Source organism: Trifolium pratense, linkage group LG2, assembly GCF_020283565.1.
Source record: "Trifolium pratense cultivar HEN17-A07 linkage group LG2, ARS_RC_1.1, whole genome shotgun sequence".
NCBI lineage: Eukaryota > Viridiplantae > Streptophyta > Magnoliopsida > Fabales > Fabaceae > Trifolium > Trifolium pratense.
In genome coordinates, this window is record NC_060060.1 from 16,066,432 (window position 1) to 16,091,644 (window position 25,213).

At 37.0% G+C, this 25,213-nt stretch overlaps 1 protein-coding gene and 1 pseudogene across 6 annotated transcripts; one reads left to right on the forward strand and one right to left on the reverse strand.

The window, feature by feature from the left end:
* The first annotated feature begins 10,293 nt into the window (after positions 1–10,293).
* Positions 10,294–24,795, forward strand: LOC123907595 (cyclin-dependent kinase F-4-like). 6 transcript variants are annotated; one of them, XM_045957915.1, is made up of 19 exons: positions 17,784–18,086; positions 18,939–19,142; positions 19,263–19,313; positions 19,401–19,679; positions 19,791–19,913; positions 19,993–20,071; positions 20,153–20,221; positions 20,320–20,409; positions 20,496–20,634; positions 20,993–21,095; positions 21,175–21,227; positions 21,347–21,413; positions 21,998–22,106; positions 22,233–22,298; positions 22,404–22,472; positions 22,576–22,753; positions 23,317–23,348; positions 23,584–23,659; positions 24,244–24,795. In XM_045957915.1, the coding sequence occupies exons 5-19, from the start codon at positions 19,906–19,908 to the stop codon at positions 24,456–24,458; spliced, it is 1,353 nt and encodes a 450-aa protein (XP_045813871.1). In that variant the 5' UTR covers positions 17,784–18,086; positions 18,939–19,142; positions 19,263–19,313; positions 19,401–19,679; positions 19,791–19,905; the 3' UTR covers positions 24,459–24,795. The 6 variants fall into 6 exon arrangements, with proteins under 6 accessions (XP_045813874.1, XP_045813873.1, XP_045813876.1 ...); XM_045957916.1 differs by having other exon boundaries at positions 17,835–18,086; positions 18,939–19,171; XM_045957918.1 differs by lacking the exon at positions 17,784–18,086 and adding an exon at positions 10,294–10,380 and having other exon boundaries at positions 19,401–19,913.
* LOC123904270 lies at positions 14,129–15,351 on the reverse strand (annotated as a pseudogene).
* Positions 24,796–25,213: the final 418 nt, after the last annotated feature.

Genomic DNA, 25,213 nt, shown 5'->3' on the forward strand with positions numbered 1-25,213 from the left:
CTTTTCTGTCGATCCTGAGACGCTTTCATCTTCTCACGAATCATCCGAATCTTCTCTGTTGTTTCTTGTACAATCTCTGGTCCAAGAATTGCACCTTCTCCATTTTCATACCAACACAGAGGTGTCCTACACCTTCTCCCATACAAAGCCTCAAACGGTGCCATTCCGATACTAGAATGGTAACTGTTGTTGTATGTAAACTCTACCAATGGCAAACAAGAATCCCAATTCACGTTTTGCTCCAAAACACAAGCCCTCAACAAATCCTCTAAGGATTGTATCGTTCTCTCCGACTGACCATCTGTCTGAGGATGATACGCTGAACTCAACCTCAACTTCGTTCCTAAAGCTTCTTGCAAGCTTTCCCAAAATCTAGAAGTAAATCTCGGATCTCTATCCGAAATAATACTTGTTGGAATACCATGTAGCTTCACAATCTGCTCCACATAAATCTCGGCCAACTTAGGCACCAAAGTACCTTTCCTGATAGCAATGAAGTGAGCACACTTCGTCAGACGATCTACCACTACCCAAATCACCTCGTGACCTTTCTTGGTCTTCGGTAAACCTCCCACAAAATCCATTGCAATGCTATCCCATTTCCATTCGGGTATAAACATTGGTTGCAACAAACCAAACGGCTTCTGATGCTCAATCTTCGATTTCTGACAAGTTAAGCATGAATAAACAAATTCAGAAATTTGCCTCTTCATTCCCGGCCACCAAAACAACTTCCTTAAATCCTGATACATCTTGGTTACTCCAGGATGTATACTCAAACCACTCCTGTGACCTTCTTCCATGATCATTCTCTTCAATTCGGGTACATCCGGTACACAAACTCTTCCGTGAAATCTCATGACTCCACTCTCGTCAATCTTGACATTGGTCTCCTTACCTTCATTGATGAGTACCATCTTCTCCATCAATCTCTTATCCGATTTCTGACGTTCTTTAATATCCTCGAGAAAAGGATTCGTCAACTTTAACATTCCAAGCTTCACACTTGTAGAAGTAACCTCGCACACAAGACTCAAGTCTCGGAATTCTTCTATCAACTCCAACTCTTTCACCATCAATGATGACATATGCAAAGTTTTCCTACTTAATGCATCGGCCACTACATTGGCTTTTCCAGGGTGATAACTCAATTCAAAATCGTAGTCCTTTAAGAATTCGAGCCATCTCCGTTGCCTCATATTCAACTCCTTCTGGTCGAATAAGTATCTCAGACTCTTGTGATCACTAAATACTTCGAACCTCGATCCATACAAGTAGTGTCTCCACACTTTCAAAGTAAACACCACTGCGGCTAACTCCAAATCATGCGTTGGATAGTTCCTCTCGTGAACCTTCAGTTGCCTTGAAGCATATGCTACCACGTTACCCCCTTGCATAAGCACTCCGCCAAGTCCTAACTTCGAAGCATCGCAATACACGACGAACGACTCTTTGGCATCAGGTAAAATCAACACAGGTGCAGTAGTCAATCTTCTCTTGAGCTCTTGGAAGCTCTCCTCACAATTACCATCCCAAACAAACGCTTGATCTTTCCTCGTCAACTTGGTTAACGGTAAAGCCAACTTCGAAAAACCTTCGATGAACCTTCTATAATAACCGGCCAAACCAAGGAAACTTCTAATCTCTGAAACAGATTCCGGCGTTCCCCACTGTGACACAGCGTCAACCTTCGCAGGATCTACCGCGATTCCTCCACTTGAAATTATATGCCCTAGGAAACTCACCTCTTTCATCCAAAATTCACACTTAGACAACTTGGCATACAACTTCTTCTCCTTCAAGACTTGCAAAACAATCCTCAAGTGCTCTTCGTGCTCTTCCTCGGATTTTGAGTAAATCAAAATGTCGTCGATGAACACCACCACGAATCTATCCAAAAATGAATGGAAAATTCGGTTCATATACTCCATGAAAACTCCAGGTGCATTGGTCACACCAAACGGCATAACTGAATACTCGTAGTGCCCATACCTCGTCCTAAATGCAGTCTTAGGTATGTCTTCCGTCTTCACTCTAATCTGATGGTATCCAGATCTCAAATCGATCTTACTAAACACACAAGCTCCAACTAGTTGATCCATCAAATCATCTATCCTTGGAAGTGGATATTTATTCTTGATCGTCACTTTGTTCAACTGACGATAGTCTATACATAATCTCATGCTTCCATCTTTCTTCTTCACAAGCAATACTGGCGCTCCCCATGGCGAAACACTCGGTCGAACAAACTTCTTCTCAAGCAGCTCTTCAAGTTGCTTCTTCAACTCATTCAACTCTGACGCTGACATTCGATACGGCGCCATCGATATCGGACTAGTTCCAGGTACTAGGTCGATAGAAAACTCTACCTCTCGCTTTGGAGGCACGTCAGATATATCATCCGGAAACACATCTGGGAATTCACAAACGATTGGTAACTCTTCTATCTTAACTCCTCCTTCGAGTTTCAATGATGCAAACATCATGAACATCTCGGCATGTTCTTTCAACGCTTCCGATACTTCCTTCCCGCTCATCAAATGCAAGTTCTCCTCCGGCTTCGGAAAAACAACGGCCTTCTCACGACAGTTGATATGAATTCGATTAAAGATTAACCAATTCATACCAAAAATCACATCCATACCACTAAGTGGAATACACACTAAATCCATACCAAAGTGCCTACCAAAAATGGTTACGGGGCAGTTACGACATACTTGTCGGGTAATCACTGAACCATTAGCAGGAGTTTCTATTTCCATCCTACCCATCATATCCGTTAAAGGAATACTAAGACGCTTCACACAATCCAAAGAAATAAAAGAATGCGTCGCTCCCGTATCTATAATCGCAATTAAAGGAGTGTTATAGATGAAACACGTACCTCTAATGAGATTGTCCTCAAGGCTAGCATCCTCTCCACTTAAAGCAAACACCTTGCCCATCACCTTCTTGGGCTTCTTGCAGATTATACTCTTGTGGCCCTCCTCACCACAGTTGAAACAAAAGACTCTTGTCCTACACACTTCGGCTTTGTGGCCTAACTTCCCACAATTCAAACACTTGTCCAATTTCTTCTGGCAATCATACGACATATGACCCCTCTCTCCACATTTGTAACAATTCCCATTCACCGGCCTCTTACCACCACTGGTATTACCCCTACTGCGGTTATCATAAGGTTTTCCGCGCTCTTGCCCTTTCCCTTTTCGGTCGTTCACAGCCTTGTAGTAGTTCACCTTAGCCATACCATCTTCATCACAGATCCTACTCTTGTTCACAAGGGTCGCAAAATCCCTTATCTGCGAAAATCCAATCATGTGCTTAATGTCTGGACGTAGACCACTTTCAAACTTCACGCACTTGTCGTTCTCCGCTTCCATAGTGTTGTAATGCGGACTAAACGCACACAAAGTCTCAAACTTGACGGCATAGTCAGCTACCGTCATATTTCCCTGCTTCAGTTCCATGAATTCCACAACTTTCTTGTTCTTCACATCCACAGGAAAATACTTAACCAAAAATTCTCTTTTAAACATTGCCCATGGTATAGCCATACCACCGGGTCCTAGCCTCAACTTGGCATTCTTCCACCACACATTCGCTTCCTCGCGCAACACATATGTTCCAAGGGTTGTCTTCCCTTCCTCGGAACAATCCATTGCTTCAAAAATTATCTCAAGTTCTTCCAGCCACTTGTGAGCTCCATCCGGGTTGTAACCTCCGGTAAATGTTGGCGGTTTCTGTTTCATGAACCTTTCCAACCTCATCTCTACCTCTCTTCCAGGTTGATGATCTCTAACCACAATGTTGGTAAGTGCGGCCAAAGCTTCCGCAATCTGAGCATTCGTCCTTGCAGCAGCCATGATTCCTGAACGAATCACAACTAGACGTTAGAAAGTACTAACAGTGTTCCCTACACATGCTCATACGGGGAAAAGAAAAGTCCTAGTTGGTTCACACGAACCGACCTGCTCTGATACCACTATTGTAACACCCTAACCCGTACTACCCTTAAAAACGTAATTTTAAAAACTTTTTAACAAGCGTAAAGGCAGAGTGCCACGCGGTAATTAAAACACAAGCATACACTCAGAGCGTCATGAAATTTAACATGAAAAGCAACAGCGGATTCATTCACATCATATATATACATATATATATACATAAGCCATATTCATCCCTAAGGATGTCACTTATACAAGAACTAGCATAACAAAAAGGTAACACCGATATACGATGAAATCCAAGCGTAATCCCCGACTCGATGTTACATTACCAGAGCATTCACTATTTACAAACTCTAGTCAAAAGCTAGTACTAAGAGGAGTAATCTATGCTAAGTCTCCTCACCAAAAAGTACTTCAACACCACGCTAGAACAGCAGTCTAAACGTCGGCACGATCCTCAGCCTGAATATCTGAACCCCCAAAGGTCCAGCAATTAACACAAAGCAGAGAGTTAGAAACATAATCGCATATCATACGAGCATAAGAAAGGTCTCACACCTTCGAACTACATCATACATATTCTAACTCACGTTCAAAACGTCGTATTAAACAGTCATCAATTAATAAAGTTTAGCACAGATCAACCAGATAATGTCACATACCATTTATCAAATATATGCGCATTTATCCTAATGTATCTAATGTCAATCATTCTATGTCATGTCATCCCTAGACACGACTAATGCATGTGGTACCAATTGCCTTTTACCCCTTATGGATAAGTTAAACAGTTTTACATCTTGCCGGATTGTTCGGAACTTACCAAACCTTCATATCCCTCATGGATAAGTTAAACAGTTTTATATCCTGCTGGATAGCAGCTCTAGATCTTATGGATTCATCAAATCCGATCCTCGGCTTCCTTATGGACTCAAAAATCCATTTAAATCTATTGGAACCCAAGTTTCCAATTTCAACATATATATATACATGAATGCATGTATGTTTGCACATATCATCAATATGATATTTCTAGCTCGAAGCTACTCATTATGAATGCGGAAACACAATTCAAACACATTCACTTAACATTACAAATAAATGCCAAATCTTCACATTGCTCATTTTAAGCTACAACTTATTGCATACACGTTTATCAATCATATAACGATTAACAATAAGCATTAACAGTATCAACATGTATCAACAATCATGTAAGGATACTCTTAAACCATGTTACAAGTGCCAAATCACACTTACAAACATTAACAAAAGTTGCAGGTTCAGCACTGTTCGCTGAGCGAACCCATAGCGAACAGGTAGCGAACTCCTTCGCTAAGCGAAACTCAGTTCGCTGTAGCGAACTACGTCAGAGGATTACAGGTACATGGCGAACAGGTAGCGAACTCGTAGCGAACTTATTCGCTGCAGCGAACTCCTGTTCGCTAAGCGAACTACACCAGAAAGAAAATCTGTTCTTGAGTTGTCTAAGGCGGTTTAACACTAAATCAACTCAAAAATTCATCTAAACATGTTATAAATTCATATAAACAGCCATTCCAAACATATATGGTATCAAGGAACATTAATCATCCCTTCCAAACATCCAAATACCTCTAATAATCAAAATCATGGCAATTACTTGAGTTTTAAGTAACTTTCTCAAACTTTCCAAAAATGATCCAAACACATACATATTCATCATGGAATCAAACTAGTGATTAACACACACAAAGTGATGATGAAAAACATCATACTCACATACAAAAGCTTAATCAAAATCTAAAAGAAATTGAGTGGGAGAGTTCGGGAACGGAGACATAGACAATCTCCCCCCTCCTTGTCACTCAAGAATCATGAATTCTAATCTCTTACCTTAAGTTTGGTGATGATTCAAGCCTTCTCTTGCTCAAGCTTTCTCTCTTGATCCAAACCCTAGCTCTTGCTCTATGTTGCTTCTACTCACTCAAACTCAAGAAATGAGGTTATGAAACTATTCATAAGTTGGACTTGCTACTTATACTCTTTCCCATGGTCATGAACCAAGCCCATTTGGCTTAGGCCCATTACCTCTCACGCCCCTCAAGCCCAAAACAAGGTTCTCGCGCCTAATAACTTACGATCGGCTAAATAATTATTCGTCGCTCACTAAAATAATAAAAGCCAATTAATAAATAAAATAACATTTAATAAAATATACGAATACGAAAATCGGGTCGTTACATTACGCCACTTGGGTTCCAATGATGGATGCCATTAAAAGAAGGTTGGGTGTGTGGGGTAACAAGTATATAAGCCTAGGTGGAAGGATTGTGTTGATTAATGCGGTACTAAGTGCTATTCCAATCTTCTATCTCTCGTATATGAAAATGCCGGTGAAAGTGTGGAAGGAGGTGGTAAGTGTCAACGTAATTTTCTTTGGGGTGGGCTCTCTAAAAGGAGGAGGATTAGTTGGGTGAAGTGGAGCGATATTTGTAAACCCAAAAAGGATGGTGGCTTGGGGATTAGGGACCTTCGGTGGGTGAACTTGAGTTTGTTAGCAAAATGGCGATGGAAATTACTCACGGAAGGGGAGGAGGTATGGAAGAGTGTGGTGGTAGCAAAATATGGGGTGGGAGTGTTGGGTAGAGCAAGCTTGGAGGAGATGCAATTTGGGACTTGTTGTTCCGCTTGGTGGAAGGATTTATACCGCCTTGAAAGGGGTGGAGATTGGTTTAGGCAAGTTGTGACAAAGCGAATGAGATGTGGGGATACAATTAATTTTTGGAAGGATATTTGGGTGGGAGAACAAACATTGCAACAACGGTTTCCTAGACTTTATGGTATTTCGGTGCAACAAGATAAATCGGTCCTGGAGGTGGGAAATTGGGTGGAGGGAGTGTGGCGTTGGGATTTGTTATGGCGAAGGAATTTTTTTGTGTGGGAAGAAGTGCTAGTACGTGAATTGGAAGAAGCGATTAGACACACGGTCATTACCGAAATGGAGGATAGATGGGTGTGGGCGCCAAATGAAGCGGATGGTTTCTCGGTGAAGTCCCTTTATGTTTTCCTTGAAGGTACGCTATTGCCCGTTGATAATTTAGATGATTTTGAGCGAATGGCCTTCAAGAATATTTGGAAGACCCCGGTTCCGTCAAAGGTGTGTGCGTTGGCTTGACAACTTTGCTTGGATCGAATACCGACAAAGGAAAATTTAGTGAAAAGAAGGATCATGCGAAATGAGGATGCTTTATGCTCTATTTGTGGTGATACGCTCGAAACAGCGCGCCATCTTTTTTTGCATTGTAGTTTTGCCGCGACTGTTTGGTATCGTGTAAACCGGTGGTTAGGGACGATGGTTGTGATTCCGCCCGATATCAGGATGTCATATGGGCTGCTGGTTGGATGCGGCGGGAACAAGAAGATTAGGAAAGGTTATTCGATAGTGTGGCTAGCTTTCGTGTGGGTTATTTGGCAGCTCCGGAATGACCGAGTGTTTAATAACATGGTTGGCAACGAAGATGATGCGGTGGACAGCATACAACGTTTATCCTGGCAGTGGTATTTGCAAAAAACGGCGAAGGGTTCAAGCCTACTATACGAATGAGTTTGGAACCCGGGTGATTGTATGCTCCGGTAATTACAGTAGCAATCTGTTTTGATGTGGTAATGATGCAATGGTGTGTGTGGTGCGTGCGTGTTGTTGTTGTCTTCAATCACCCTGTGTCTGCTTCACTTTATGTTAGCTTTGTTGTTTTTCTAGCCACTGTTATAGTGATAGTTGTGGTGGTAGTTAGGCTTTTTATTTGAGTTCCTGTTTTTGTGACATTAGGGGTACTTGCACCCTGTGTTACTTTTGGTTGTAACTTACTCAGACATTTTAGCACTCCTTGTGCTATCTTGTGCCTTACTAATAAAAAATTTGCAGTTCTAAAAAAAAAAATAAATAAATATTTAAGAGGAGAAAAATCAAATTTGTAGATAACCGGTACTAACAGCCTATTGGAGGTCAAATGCAATGTTCCCACCATGGGAAAATTAAAACATCTACCCACCGTAAACGTCACCAAGAGAATTAGGTTTTCGTATTGGAAGAAGAAGCTCTGGATTCCACCTCTTCCCGTCCTTCGAGGCGGTTATGCTGCTTATTTTTCAGGTCTTTCTTCTTCGATTCTCTCTTTATCGTATCTATTTTTTTTAGCTCTTTTTGTTTCTTCAGATCCGATCCAATTTTGTTTTGATTATTATTATTCCGATTTGTTTTCTCAATTGATTATGTTTTGTCTTCGATTGATTGATTCTGTTTTCAATTGAATTGTATTTTGATGTTAATTGAACATGAATTTATTGAATTTGGTTTTGATGATGTGATTTTATTGGATTTGATGTTAGTTAGGGTTTGAATATTGGAATCTATGGGGATTTAAAATCCATTGGAATTTATATGTTTTGCTGAAATATACTACTATTAAATTGCATGCTTAATGTTTTGTTTCATGGGGATTAAAAATCTTATGTGATACTGTTTCTAATTAATCCTAGGGCAGCTTCCTCAGTTTTGGAATTTAGTTTCTAGTTGGTTTGGTACACAGGATTCTCAAGCTGATTATTTGTTTTTTGTCTCCTTAAAGTTTTAGACCTTGTGCATGATTTTTTATTTAAATTTAACTGTTATGATATTGATATACTATACTATATGAAATCAATTTTAACGCAAACATAAATGCAATCAATTTTACTAGGTTGAGCACTTGATTGCTTTTTTTATAGCATCGAAGTTTGTATGTTGTTTGGTCATGTAAACCCAAAAAGGATGGTGGCTTGGGGATTAGGGACCTTCGGTGGGTGAACTTGAGTTTGTTAGCAAAATGGCGATGGAAATTACTCACAGAAGGGGAGGAGGTATGGAAGAGTGTGGTGGTAGCAAAATATGGGGTGGGAGTGTTGGGTAGAGTAAGCTTGGAGGAGATGCAATTTGGGACTTGTTGTTCCGCTTGGTGGAAGGATTTATACCGCCTTGAAAGGGGTGGAGATTGGTTTAGGCAAGTTGTGACAAAGCGAATGGGATGTGGGGATACAATTAATTTTTGGAAGGATATTTGGGTGGGAGAACAAACATTGCAACAACTGTTTCCTAGACTTTATGGTATTTCGGTGCAACAAGATAAATCGGTCCGGGAGGTGGGAAATTGGGTGGAGGGAGTGTGGCGTTGGGATTTGTTATGGCGAATGAATTTTGTTGTGTGGGAAGAAGTGCTAGTACGTGAATTGGAAGAAGCGATTAGACACATGGTCATTACTGAAATGGATGATAGACGGGTGTGGGCGCCAAATGAAGCGGATGGTTTCTCGGTGAAGTCCCTTTATGTTTTCCTTGAAGGTACTCTATTGCCCGTTGATAATTTAGATGATTTTGAGCGAATGACCTTCAAGAATATTTGGAAGACCCCGGTTCCGTCAAAGGTGTGTGCGTTGGCTTGGCAACTTTGCTTGGATCGAATACCGACAAAGGAAAATTTAGTGAAAAGAAGGATCATGCGAGATGAGGATGCTTTATGCTCTATTTGTGGTGATACGCTCGAAACAGCGCGCCATCTTTTTTTTGCATTGTAGTTTTGCCGCGACTGTTTGGTATCGTGTAAACCGGTGGTTAGGGACGATGGTGGTGATTCCGCCCGATATCATGATGTCATATGGGCTGCTGGTTGGATGCGGCGGGAACAAGAAGATTAGGAAAGGTTATTCGATAGTGTGGCTAGCTTTCATGTGGGTTATTTGGCAGCTCCGGAATGACCGAGTGTTTAATAACATGGTTGGCAACGAAGATGATGCGGTGGACAGCATACAACGTTTATCCTGGCAGTGGTATTTGCAAAAAACGGCGAAGGGTTCAAGCCTACTATACGAATGAGTTTGGAACCCGGGTGATTGTATGCTCCGGTAATTACAGTAGCAATCTGTTTTGATGTGGTGATGATGCAATGGTGTGTGTGGTGCGTGCGTGTTGTTGTTGTCTTCAATCACCCTGTGTCTGCTTCACTTTATGTTAGCTTTGTTGTTTTTCTAGCCACTGTTATAGTGATAGTTGTGGTGGTAGTTAGGCTTTTTATTTGAGTTCCTGTTTTTGTGACATTAGGGGTACTTGCACCCTGTGTTACTTTTGGTTGTAACTTACTCAGACATTTTAGCACTCCTTGTGCTATCTTGTGCCTTACTAATTAAAAATTTGCAGTTCAAAAAAAAAAATATTTAAGAGGAGAAAAATCAAATTTGTAGATAACCGGTACTAACAGCCTATTGGAGGTCAAATGCAATGTTCCCACCATGGGAAAATTAAAACATCTACCCACCGTAAACGTCACCAAGAGAATTAGGTTTTCGTATTGGAAGAAGAAGCTCTGGATTCCACCTCTTCCCGTCCTTCGAGGCGGTTATGCTGCTTATTCTTCAGGTCTTTCTTCTTCGATTCTCTCTTTACCGTATCTATTTTTTTTAGCTCTTTTTGTTTCTTCAGATCCGATCCAATTTTGTTTTGATTATTATTATTCCGATTTGTTTTCTCAATTGATTATGTTTTGTCTTCGATTGATTGATTCTGTTTTCAATTGAATTGTATTTTGATGTTAATTGAACATGAATTTATTGAATTTGGTTTTGATGATGTGATTTTATTGGATTTGATGTTAGTTAGGGTTTGAATATTGGAATCTATGGGGATTTAAAATCCATTGGAATCTATATGTTTTGCTGAAATATACTACTATTAAATTGCATGCTTAATGTTTTGTTTCATGGGGATTAAAAATCTTATGTGATACTGTTTCTAATTAATCCTAGGGCATCTTCTTCAGTTTTGGAATTTAGTTTCTAGTTGGTTTGGTACACAGGATTCTCAAGCTGATTATTTGTTTTTTGTCTCCTTAAAGTTTTAGACCTTGTGCATGATTTTTTATTTAAATTTAACTGTTATCATATTGATATACTATACTATATGAAATCAATTTTAACGCAAACATAAATGCAATCAATTTTACTAGGTTGAGCACTTGATTGCTTTTTTTATAGCATCGAAGTTTGTATGCTGTTTGGTTTGTTCCAAGTTATGTAGGGATTTTTTTTTTTGTTCGTCATATTTCACATTGTTATTTTTTTCTTGGTCATGTTTCACATTTTTTATGGCCAGTTTTCTCAGCCTGCATAGTTATATAATATCTGAGTTAATTTAAATCTGCATTTTGCTATTATTATAATGTGAGCAAATTGCAAAATACTTGTGTTTACACCATATGGAAGTATGTATTTTGGGATTATTAATCTAACCCCACGTGCTTTGGCCACCTTCTTTTATCGCAGGGTTGTCTGGGCCGTAAATAAATTGGGCCTAAGTCCAACATTACTTTATCGGTATCGGGACAAGAGTTGAGTGAGAGTGTGTGTAGCACGTTGATCGGAATGGAGAAGAGGATCACCCTGGTTCAGACCGTCGCCACCGTCGGCGTTTTCTCCGCCATTTCCTTCTGGTAACTCTTTCTCACTCTCATTCCACCAATTTTCTTTTCAATTTCTATCCAACCAACCTAATCTCAATTCAATTCTCTGTCGATTTTAGGTTTGGATTCATGTTCGGCAGAGAATCCTCTCGCAAAGAGCTTTCTCAACTAATCGTAGATCTCCGTCGCGGTAATCCAACTCCTCCTCCTCATTCTTGAAGCTCTTTTTTCTTATTCGCCGTTTAGAGTAGCTTCACTCACTATATCACTTCTCGCATTGGTTTCAATTTCAATTTCTATATCTATATTGTGTGTGTATATCTGTTCAATTTTGTAACTAGTGTTGATTGATTGTAGTCTGTAGAGGCTGACCTATTATGTAACACACCGATACCTTGTTTATTTAAGGTATCATAAAGAGTATCATAAAGAGTTTCACAGGCTAATGATACCTTGTTTATTTTTATCATTGGAGTTCCATGACGTAGCATAGAGGATATCAAAATTGATAATACCTTAACTTATTTAAGGTATGGTATCATCAAATATATCATCAATTTAAGTTAAAAAAATAAATATAGAATGGATCACTTGTTAATAATGTATGATACCCTCCGTTTCAAAAAAAATAATGTATGATACCCAAAGTGGTATCACCATTGGAGCAAAATATGTTTGAGTTGCATAAGTATTACATGGCATTGTAGGAACCACTTGTTAGTAATGTATGATACTCAAAGAGTTAGCACCATTAAAGATGTTGTTATTACATTAAATCACTTCCATTTTTTTATAAATTATTATCGGTGTCAGTATGTGATTTCTACGTCTGTATCACTGTTTCATACCGGAGGTTGCTTCTGAACTATGTGAGCTTGTTGAATGTGTGCACAAACACTTCTTTAGTTTCCTTACAACATTTTGTTACGATTTTGTTGAATGTTATCTGTTTGAGAGGGAAAGAGAGGTATCTTTCTGTATAAATCTATTGGCTTAGTTGTAATTTATAATTTGACAAGTTTGTTAAGCTCAGCTCATGCTTCAACTACTTCTGTTATCGTTGTTGCTTTTCATAGATAATCTTTGAAGAGCAAAGAAACGGTGTAAATTTTAGATTTGGTATGGTATGTGACCTTGAGTTTTAAACAAGTGATAGTTTTTGGAAGGTGAATGAAATGTTACTTGTTACTTTAGAGCAGTAGCCCACTCGAGAGGGAAATATAATTGAAATGAAGAAAATTTGAATTTATTGTTCTGCCTTTTTTTTTCATTCCATTGTCTTCATGTTTATAGAGATTCATAAATTCCTAAAAGCATATTGCTACAGATCAAAAATGGCCAAGTGACTAAGCATTCTTACATGCCTAATAACCAAAAAATGAATTTTGTAATTGAAAAGATTTTGTAAAACAAAAGCATAACAATGGGGCACAATTAGAGTGGCATATCAAGTTCATATGGCTGAACAAAAGGCAAGAGGTAAATAGGAATTACTTGGTAGTGTGGCACAAGTTGGAGTGCATGATGAATTTATGGAGGCTTGTTGTAGTTAGTAAGGGTGAAGTTCAGTTTCCAACTCGGTGAATAATGATTTTTTGATAAACCCATGACTGATGGTGGAAATTCTAATTCATATCTATATTTGTTTTGGCTTCCTGTTGTGGTTTGATGGAATTTTTTCTCCTTAATTGGTCATATTGTTGTGTCATTTATATCTTGCATAAGTTATTTGGTAGATTGGTCTGTAGATGTTTTGGAGGGTGCTAAGGCTATAACACTGATGTCTGATGTGAATAGTTTGATTGTCATCACATCATGAAATGAGGCGGAACAAAAAATTGGTGTTATGAAAAATCTTGTTGTATGCTGCGGTTATGAAGGGTATTTTTGCTATTATGGAGGGGATGCAATCTTGCTTGAGCAGTTGTTTGGTATGGTTTTAAGTAGTAGAATAGTAGAGGCATGGAAAAAATTTGTGTTTTAATGGCTCATGTAATTCGCTTCCATGGGTCGTTCTAAACAGATACGAGGGCGAGAATATAGTATTGATCTAGACTGCTTTGGCATGATGTCTATTGTTAATTCTTAATGAATATGAGTATTTATAATATCAGTTTCAAGAACTGGTACCAGTAGGTGTGATGGTGTTTATGGATTACATTCTTTTGATGTACAAATGACAATGTAATAGGTACTTAGCATTAATAAAATGACTTCTGTTTTTGAAAAAAAATAATGTGACAATTTTCTTATCGCATCTTGTTATCTTTGTTGTGGTGTTGAATATTGTTACAAATTGAGACACAATAAGAATGTTCAAATAAGATGAGGATGTCATTCTCTGAGCAATTTGACATCTGCTGCTTTATTCAAATCTTACAGAGTGAGGTGAACAAATGACATTGGTGAGCTTTTGTAGACATTTAAAAGGATAGAAGTGGTGAAAACTGAATAGAGACCAACTCCAGTATATTGATTCTTTACCGTCAGCAGATAAAGTTTTTTCTCCTTAATAAATGGAGTTTTATATATACAATGAAATAAAATAATATCTCCATGATCTCAGGTTTTGGCACGGCCTAGGCCATTGTTCTATGTATACACATCATAACTCTACTTCATTTCCCCTTTTTCTATATGGTCTTACTTTTTCCTATAAAAAAACACTTATGATGGTTCTGAACATACACCAAGATGCCTGAACATACATGCTAATATATGTGTTCACACAAGAACAGTCCCAGCCTCTTGATTCTGCTCCTTAGTTTTATTGATGTGCCCAACATATATATCACTTCCGCGTGAATCGAAATCTGGAAGTCTCTGTCTCCGACCACCTTCAGACATGTTTCTTACAAAATCCACTAGGTGTCGCCAGTTATCACCTTCAAACAACTTTTTATTCATTCTCAAGTATGTAAATGCAGCCAATCCACTGCCGGAGTCGGACATACTCGTTGATAAAACTTGAGCATATCCACCGGCATCATATCTCTCCAATGCATTTTCCCCGGCAAGTTCTATTCTAGCCGTCCTTGTTGCCGTCTTTACTTGGTGAACTAACCCTTCTGGTGAGCAGTTAGCATGGTCAGGTTCTTCGCTGTCTTTCATTTCCATGCAGGTGAAATTGAAGACAACATCATGGTTTGCAAACATCTTGGCTATTGGAAGATATCCATCATTATGTCTAGTATTATAGTAGCCAGCAGTCAGTTCAGCTGCATGCGACCTTGATCTGTAATACCAGTGGATTCCAGCAATTTTACCAAATAGTTTCACACCAGATGATTAGAATATTTCTTTGGCTTTGGCTGATACAAGGATCCTCTCGTCGTGTTCCAACAATTTACCGGAGTACCATCCCAAAAAGAACTGTCCATATTTAGAGTTCCATGTTCCATCTTTTTTTAAAAACCCAGTATCCTTAGGAAATTGATTGTACTGGTCGGAATTATGGGGTCCACCTCCTCCCCATTCCTTCTTTCCGATCACCTCGGCTGCTGCCGCCAAGGAAGCTTTCATATACTGCATAGCAAACAAACCATTTTAGCCAAAAGATATTATGAAAATCTGTCTTCTTGAGATATCCCTACTATCCTATGAAACATTACTGAAAGAAGATAGTTTAAATTAATGGATTTGTTTTCCATACCTTGTCATAACATTGGAATTCTCCAATTCCAGGAAATCTCCAAGTTCCATTGCTTTCTGGATATGATGGATATCTCAGTTCCCCATCGGTTGAGAGGTGGTCTGACTAAGTGTTTATATACTAGAGGCAATCCTCACCTTACAAGTCGGTTTTGTGAGGATGAGTTAGGCCAAATACCCATTTCTAAGAGTTTTGACGTGGGACTCTTACAACCTACACAGTCCTCTGTTCTTAGGGCAGAAGCTATTTGCTTAGCTTTACATCCATCCCAAGGTATCATTTCTAATACATCTGTGGGACAGGCTTGGACACATTGAGTACATCCTATACATGTATCATAAATCTTTACTGAATGGGACATTGTAATTTTGAACATCAAAAATAAAAATTATCGATCTAGTAAACTCGTCAATGAATCATATATTTATGTACCAGATGGATCAATGATTTGTCATAATATTGTTAATGGTTAATAAAAAAAGGACGTCTATATAAATTTAGAAGTAAGGAATAGAAGAGGACCAGGATACTTTGATTTCTTATGATTTAGGCAATGCAAACATGATCCTAAGTTGTGTAGAATACATACTAATTTCAATTGATAAATATTACGCTACTTAAAATTCTACTTTCCTTTATTTTAATTATGATTAATGCTATTTATTCAACAAATTCGATTGATCGATGCGGGTTGATTTTCTGTTACGAGCAATTGAGGAAACAATAGCCAGTCCGATAGCTGCTTCGGCGGCTGCAATAGCTATAACAAAAATTGAAAAAAGATTTCCTTTTAATTGGCGATTATCAAAAAAATCAGAGAAAGTTACGAGATTTATATAAACTACAACTATTGTTAACCAAGGAAAATAATCCGTGATAAAAATAAGATACACTTGGGCCAGAAAAACCCGTGCTCCAAAAATATTTTATTTGGAGCACGGGTTTTTGCCAGTAAAAAACGTATTCGTGGGGTGTTTTTTGAAACGTATCAATAAGATAGACCCATACTTCGAGTTGTTTCACTCCATAAATCAACTCGAACACTTAAGAAATCCGTCAGACAAATATATATATATATATATATATATATATATATATATATATATATATATATATATATATATATATATATATATATATATATATATATATATATATATATATATATATATATATATATATATATATATATATATATGAGATTTGCTAATTTAGACCCACTAAATTAGCAAGGTGCACATTTTCACTTTGGACAAAAAACTCTTGATATTTAGTTATTTTACACTAAAAAATTGAGGGTTAGTTAGATAAATTTTATTAAATATTGTACACCCATTTGCTAATTTACACCCACTTTTATAAAACAATTTTATGTTTTTTTATTAGAAAAATGTTGTTTGAGAATTTTAAGGAATGATAAAACATGTTTTGTTTTTTTTTTTTATATATAAAACTCCAAAATTGCCCTTTACTTTGAACTTATTTGAAATAGTTGAAGAAGGGTATTTTTAGTCATAATAGAAAAGGTGCATCTTGTTAATTTAGACTTTCATGTTTTTAGGTGGGTTTAAATTAGCAAACCCCTATATATATATATATATATATATATCGAACTGTTCATGAACCAAACGAGTCGAACTATATGTAGTTCAAGTTCAACTCATTTATTTAACAAACTAAATTTTCAACTCAAGTTCGACTCATTTAGTTTATGAACCAAGTTCACAAGTCAATTATTGAATCGAGTTTCGAACTATTCACGAGTTGACTCGGGTCATTGTCAGCCCTACATTTACTTATTTAACCCTTTTTTTTAATGAAGTAATATGAACATGATCATGTGTCGAAGCAGTTTATATTTCTTAAACACGAATATATATTTTGAAAAGACACAAAAGAGTTATCATTTAGAATTCACAAAGGATTGAAAAGTTATTTTTCCTGTAAGGATTTGAGGGGGTATGCACTTAGCTAGATGGTGTTTTAGGTCTAAGTTTGAGAGTAGATATGTATATAGAATGTGATGATCCTATTAGAATTTTGGTTGGGCATATAGATAGGCTAAGATATAATTGTCCTGGGTGAGATACATGCATCATGGAACCACTATCTCCATTATTCTAGGAGTAGTTATCACATGTGAGCTATAACTTCAGTCTTATCTCCTTAGGGTCCTTAGGGTTGGGGTATTTTATTGATACTCTGGGCGAGAATCTTGACCTGGTCTTTTTGAGACTATCACTTACTCCATGGCCAAAGCTTCCGCAGTAGCTGCATTATCTAATCCTTTGACTCTCCATGTTGCTATCGCGATGACGGTTTCAAGATTGAATTTCTTGGCTCACTATTTGAAATAATTTTTAAGATTGAAAAACGTTGATAAAGATATTCCCTCTAAACTTAAATATAAGCAAAAATAAAAATAAGTCAACATATCTAAATTTTTTCTTATATTTAAGTCTAACATGGTATCCGATGCCCTCCTAGTAGCCTTAAAAATCCGAAAAATCGTGTGCCACTTATACCTAATCGTACTCATAACCACATCAAATCTTCAAACTCAATGCATAGTAATATGAGCCAACTAATCTCGACGGCTATAAATAAATATAAAAATTGGTCAAAATAAATAAATAAAAATATAAAAAAATAATGACTACCCCATAGGCAAACAAAGAAGGGGCATTGGAATTGGCATGATGGTTGTAGTTTAAGACAAGAAAAGGAAAGGCGGTGACATAACGCATATATATTAGCACAAACACAACGCATATACGATTACCAGTGGCATAAAACAAAAACGCATCTCAAATAAATTAGGTATAACGCACGCCTTTAAATTCTTCTATTCTATAATTCTTGGTCGCCACGAAGCGTAACTAACAGAGAAAAAAAAACACCACAGAGAGAGAAAGATAAAGAGAAAGAGAATTAGATTCTCGTATTGGAAGAAGAAGAAGCTCTGGATTCCACCTATTCCCGTCCTTCGAGGCGGTTATGCTTCTTATTCTTCAGGTCTTCTTCGATTTTTCAGCTCTTTTTGTTTCAGATCCGATCCAATTTTGTTTCGATTATTATTTTATTCCGATTTGTTTTCTCAATTGATTTTGATTTGTCTTCGATTGATTGATTCTGTTTTCAATTGAATTGTATTTCGATGTTAATTGAACATGAATTGGTTGAATTTGATTTTTATGTTGTGATTTTATTAGATTTGATGTTAACTTGTTAAGTTAGGGTTTGAATATTGGAATCTATGGATTATTACTACTGTGAAATTGCATAATTAATGTTTTGTTTCATGGGAATATAAAATCTTATGTAGTTCCGTTTCTAATTAATCCTAGGGCAGCTTCTTCAATTTTGGAATTTAGTTTCTAGTTGGTACACAAGATTCTCAGGCTCATTATTTGTGTGTTTGCCTCCTTAAAGTTTTAGACCCTGTGCTGGATTTTTTATTTAAATTTAACTGTTATGATATTGATATACTAAACTATACTATATGATTATGCAATGAATTTTAACACAAACATAAATGCAGTCAATTTTACTAGGTTGAGCACTTGATTGCTTTTTTTATAGCATCGAAGTTTGTATGCTGTTTGGTTTGTTCCAAGCTCTGTAGGGATTTTTTTTTCTTGGTCATATTTCACATTGTTATTTTTTTCTTGGTCATGTTTCACATTTTTTATGGCCAGTTTTCTCAGCCTGCATAGTTATATAATATCTGAGTTAATTTAAATCTGAATTTTGCTATTATTATAATGTGAGCAAATTGCAAAATACTTATTTGTACACCTTATGAAAGTATGTATTTTGGGATTATAATCTAACCTCACGTGTTTTGGCCTCCTTGTTTTATCGCAGGGTGGTCTGGATTTGAATTTTAAGTGTTGTGACTTGTATTCTGAGACATGGAGGGAGTTTGTTTCTCAACAAATTGCTACCAGTATCGGTTTTTTGCATTCCAAGAAGTCCTTGATTGGCGAGTTTTCATCCTTGGAAATTTTCTTTTGGTTTCTTTTGTCAATTGCACTTAGTGTTCTGTTCGTCTTCAATGATAAGCAAAGGGTACGTGATGCTAGTTTATTCTGATACAGGTGCTGCATCTTGCACTTGTACAAGTAATCCGAAATACCAATCTGAGAAGTTAGTTTATTGACAAATGTTTTACAAATGTTCTTTTGACAGTGCATTGCTGACCCAACATTTAGTTAAAACTTCTGTGGAATCTTCTTTCCGGTAAGAAGCCTATCTTGGAGAATCTCTATAACATCATAACCCGTTTCAATTTGATATAATTTAACTCGGGCTATGTTTTCTTCACAGGGCTTAAGCATAGTCTGGTCACTGAATATTGGATTCAGCCTGCATCTTTGAGCATTTGCATTGAATCAGTACAGACTGTAGTCTTTGGCAATTGTCTTGGTTTTGCTCTTGATGGGATTTATTGGTGACGATACATCATTTACCTGAAGGCTCTGAAATTTATCTAGTGTTTAATGCTATTGCATTGATCAACAAGTTTGGCGGGACCCGAAAAGTCTCAGTATGATATATGATACTTGTTCATTTCTACCACCTTTGTGCTGCAATCATAACAAAGCCGTGGGTCTATTACTAAATAATGCTGTGCAGCCCTTCCATAAAAAAGTTTCTGTTTCTATTCCCCCTTCTGACATGACAGAATATTGATGGTGGATTTTTCTGGACCAGCAGGAACTTGTTAATATTTTATACATACTCTATCAACTACAGGAGATAAATGCTATTTATCTTGTTTTTGTTCACATTTGTTGAATAAAGGAAGTTTTGCTTTGTATTCCGCGGGAAAATGGAGAGGTGAATATTTTTCAAAAGAAATTACTAATTTCCTCATTTGCTGTTTTCATCATTTTAATATTTTTCCTTGAAACTATAGGTACAAATTAATCAAGGAAGTTGGTGATGGAACATTCGGTAGTGTCTGGAGAGCTATTAGCAAGGAAACTGGTGAAGTTGTAAGTATTCTTAACCTGGTATGTTCAAGTTGTGTTCTATTTGAAGTCACATTTTTGTCCTAATCAGTTACATAATTGCAGGTTGCAATCAAGAAAATGAAGAAGAAATATTACTCTTGGGAGGAGTGTGTAAACCTAAGAGAAGTCAAGGTACATCATAATTATCTTTCTTGTCTGAAACCTTAGTTGTCGCGTATTATTTGATTCTTTTGTATATCGTCTCTAAACTTTTTTTCCCTTATTGGCAGTCTTTACGAAAAATGAACCACCAAAATATTGTGAAACTGAAAGAAGTTATTCGAGAAAGTGACATTCTGTACTTTGTTTTTGAGTACATGGTGAGTGGCTAAACTTTTTGGTAGAAAATGGCTGAATTGGTCTAATATATTAAATATTAATTGCTGTCAATTTTTGGGTGACACAGGAATGCAACCTATATCAACTTATGAAGGACAGGGAAAAATTGTTTTCTGAAAGTGAAATTAGAAACTGGTGTTTTCAAGTTTTCCAAGGTCTCGCTTACATGCATCAGCGTGGTTACTTCCATCGTGACCTTAAACCTGGTACTTGTTAATTTTTTTGCCATTGTCTCTATATTATATGTTTGAAAAATGGGAAATATTCTTTAATTCTTATTATATTCTAGCATAATGTAATATGTTGCTAGCATTTCATTTCCTGATTACTGACATAGTCAGAAAGTAGTTTTCATCATGCCTTTTGTACTTTTGGCTGGCTAAAGACCTGAACTCCCCCTATTGTGAGAGAAAACTGAGGATTTAGTTATTGCAATTGTTTTTTCTCATTGCAATTCATATGTATTGAAATATTAAGGGTATTGCTCATGGTATGAAAGATATTCTGTAATCTAGCTTTATTAAAATATGTATTGTTGTTTTGACTCTTTGCTGCTCTTTGCAGAAAACTTACTGGTTACTAAGGATGTTATCAAAATCGCTGATTTTGGCCTCGCCCGTGAGATCAGCTCACAACCACCCTACACTGAGTATGTCTCCACACGATGGTACGTACCTTTGGCTTGCAATAAATGCATCATCTTTTGTGTTGGGTATTCAATAACACGTACGATTGCCTCTGATTAGGTATCGTGCTCCTGAAGTGCTGCTTCAGTCTTACATCTATGGCTCCAAAGTTGGTAAGTTTCTGATGTTAAATATTGATGTCATCATTGATCTTTGATAATTTGTTTCTTGCAGCAATGATGATGTGTACTTGCTACCTTTTTATCTATTAATGTTATTTTTTTCCTTCTAGACATGTGGGCGATGGGTGCGATAATGGCTGAGCTGTTCTCTCTTCGACCTCTTTTTCCAGGAGCCAGGTATTGGCCTCACTTATCACACCCCATAACTACCCAAATAATGGGTTTTCTATTTAGAGTTTATGTTATTTTGATTTGTTTAGATTTTTTTTTTATAACATAAGATATGCAGTCGAATCCAACTTTTAGCCTTTTACAGAAGATGATTTAGGTAGTTTCTCAAAATATTTTCATGCAATAATGAGAGTAAAGCATGCACTCTTTATAATAGTAACAAATAACAAATGCAAAATAGTTTCTGCTCTAAGTTGGTCTGTTTGGGAGGTGGGTTTTGTATGTGGGAGGGGAGGGTTGTTTGTCTCTTCTAAATTAAGCAAGTTATACAATGTTACTAGTAATGAATGAAGTGGGATTCAATTGTTATGGCATTCTTTCAATTTTTTTAAATATTGACCTAATTGTCTAAAACCCTCCTCCCAAATACACCCTAAAGAATAATAACTTCTGGTGCACTAATCAGTAAAAAAAATATGGCTGCAAAATATGTTTTTATATATGCTTTTAAAGTAGAATCCTGCTCTAAAGCAATTGTGTAACTCCTGGATGTTGGAAATCAACATGTTCGTTCCTCGTGACTCGTGCAGTGAGGCAGATGAGATCTACAAAATATGTGGTGTGATAGGCAATCCAACTACTGAATCATGGGCCGATGGACTCAAACTTGCAAGGGATATTAATTATCAGTTTCCACAGGTTAATATTTTCTACATAAGATTTGTTATTTTTGGTAGGCAGCTACTATTTTCTTAACTAATAGTGAGACAATATTATTTTATTTGGTACTGACTATTATATGCCTATTGCTAATGCTATCTATAGCTTGCTGGCGTAAATCTTTCTGCTTTGGTACCATCTGCAAGTGATCATGCAATCAGCCTTATCCAAGTAAGTAGTGTATTTTGCGGGGCTTAGCCATTTAAATTTTAAATCACTCATCAACCAATTATGCTTATGACATTTTGCTGTTCTCTTGTTTTCTATTAATGTCAGTCACTTTGCTCCTGGGATCCCTGCAAGAGGCCAACGGCTTTAGCGGCCCTTCAACATCCTTTCTTTCAGGTAGCCTTTTAGCTGATTCATTCATGTCTTGTTTATCTTTCTCTGAATTCCATTTTTTTAAACTTATGGTTGCTTTACTTATACTTTTTTTTATGTGCTGTAGAGTTGCTTTTACATTCCTCCATCCCTTCGCTCAAGAGCAGTAGCGGCGAGAACTCCTCCACCTGGAACCAGGGGTGCACTGGTGGATGATCAACAATGGGTCAAGAGATATTCGGGTGCTCTACCCAATTCAAAGCCCACCAATTATTTTCCATCTCCAAAAGTACAACCTTTTTCAGGTGATCCCGTGGATCTCTCATATTTATTGATTAGTCATATGAATGCATGCATCACGAGTGATTAGATAGTTTAGTGATTTGGGGATGTAGATAATTTTTTGATAGATAAAGGGGTTGTCGGTCAACTCCCCTCTCTAACATTTCAGAAAGAAAAAAAGGTCCCATCAAGGTAGTCAGAAGCAGAAGGTCCTAAAACAATAACATTCATAGTAAAAGATTACTATGGTGTTCAATTTACAAATTAGATGCTAGTCTTTGTTTTTTTCACATTTTGGCTGAAGTTAGGAAGGTTATAATAGTGTGTTTTGCCTCGGCTGGCATCAAGAAATGTTGAACCCTTCTTGCAACTGGCCTCTTATGATCCTCTGAAAGGGCTTTGAAACATTGAAATTTGAATTTATGGGCCCAAGTCTAATAATTCTAAGCTCATATTTCGTACTTAATTCCTAATGCAAAACAAGGAGAATATCCTTTTTTGTATATAGTCAGGTCTTTCTTAATTTGTGGCATTCTAGTTTCATCCTTCAAATGTCTGATTTCTCATCCAATTATGAATGATACAGGTGTACAGCGGAAGCTGGATATGGTAAATCAGGTTAGTTATTCTTGCCGCATCCTTATTTACGAAATTACGAGCACTTGTTCATGCACACATTCTTTTACCCCATGATGTCAAAAACATCAAATGCTGTTTTTAACTTGAGATCCTTTTATCTATAAGATTGTGTTTTTTCTTTCTTGGGGAACTGCTTTGCTGGACACGTGTTGTATTTTTGCTTCTTAATGTTATTATCTATTTACGCTAATAATATCTCTCTGATTCATTGAAGGATGGAGTTAAGAATGAAAAACCAATGAAGACTACTACACAATCAAAATATCGACTGCCAGGAAAGGAAAGTCCAAGTAAGTTTTACAGTCTGTTCTGTTCAATTATTGAATCACAGATAGTCTTTTTTTATGGCATTGACCTTTCATGAAGATTCTAAAAAATACTGAACAATTGAAAAATGGGAATATAAAGGGAGCACTGAAATTTATAAGATTAAATGAGAAGAGGGATGTATTCCTTTCTCAAGCAGACAAATAAAAATTAGGAGAGTCCCGGAAGGAGGAAAAATAAGGTGCTCTGCGGAGTCATCACTCATTCACTCATAGTTGGCCCCATCTTTGACACCAAAACTCAAATCCCAATCAATCGTTTTGTGCCCAAAACTCCCCCCCCCCCCCCCCCCCCCCCCCCACTGAGTTTCCTCTTTTTCACTGCCTTTGCCACTCCTCTGTCCTAACCAATATATACACAGTAATAAATAGGAATCCAGAGGGTTATCTGGCTCATTAGCGCAACCCTCTTCTTTGGTGTAAATCTAACAAGATTAATGGGACGGGCCTATGGATTTTCTTGTTTTTAATAATCACATAAATTAGTTACTCTGAAATTTATTGGAGAAGTGGTGCTTTTATTTACGGAAAGTTATGTTTGCTGGCAGCTTCTATGAACAAAGGAAGAACTACACGCGGGGTTTCAGAAACAACTGAGAGGTTGGCCAATATGTCTATTGGTAATCAAAGACAAGCCATGGGGCAACCCCGCCCTCCAATGAAAGCTGGAGTTAATTGGAGTTCCGAATCTCCTAACTTCATGCTCAGGCCTGCACCACAGATTCCGACTGGAAGAACATACCCAAGAAAAGTTGCTGGATGAGAAGTACGAGCATCAATATCGCGAATGACCTGATTTACATAATACATATGGGTTGTGGTCGTGTTATGTTTACTACAAAAAAAAAAGTATTGCCTATGTTATTTGGTTGTCGTTTCATACTGTGTTGTGGGATAAACACACGAGCTGATGCTGTTTAATAGGTATGGACTACTATGATGTGTCTGTCAGAGGCACTCATAAATCATGCCTGGGTTTGCTTGGTTCACAAGACAATAATGTAGAAATGCTGGTCTTAATTACAACACCTGTACACGATGTTTGGATCACTTATGTTTTTATTTTAATAAATAAAATGTGAAAGTCTTTTTGTGAGTAATAATGTGAAGGGTGTTGATGTTTATCGTCATTTAATGGTTTTTAAGCCTGATTATAGCATCAAGTTGACCTTTGTTTTCTTTTTTACCTTCGGTAAGTAGTAGTTCTATTTGAGAGAGAAATTATCCAAAACTCCATTTTTCTTACAGTCCAAAACTGCTTTTTATTGGCAGTATTTCTCAACTCTTTATTATTATTTTTTTTGGTAAAACAAATGTATTTTTTGTGCGCAGCACACAGATATTAATTTCTCTATTTAAGAGGTTGATATTTTCTTAGAAATATTTTTTAAATTGGTATAACAAGTTATTTGATTTATTTGTTTGTTTTAGTCATGGTCATTCAAAGGAAAATATGCTATTTATTTATTTATTTATTTATTTATTATTAAGCATTATTTGTCGTGTATTATTCTTTGT

Coding starts and splice junctions, on each gene's coding strand:
- LOC123907595 (XM_045957918.1), top strand. Junction 21,228..21,346: donor CATCTATGGCTCCAAAGTTG/GTAAGTTTCTGA, acceptor TTTTCCTTCTAG/ACATGTGGGCGATGGGTGCG. Junction 23,660..24,243: donor GCCAGGAAAGGAAAGTCCAA/GTAAGTTTTACA, acceptor GTTTGCTGGCAG/CTTCTATGAACAAAGGAAGA.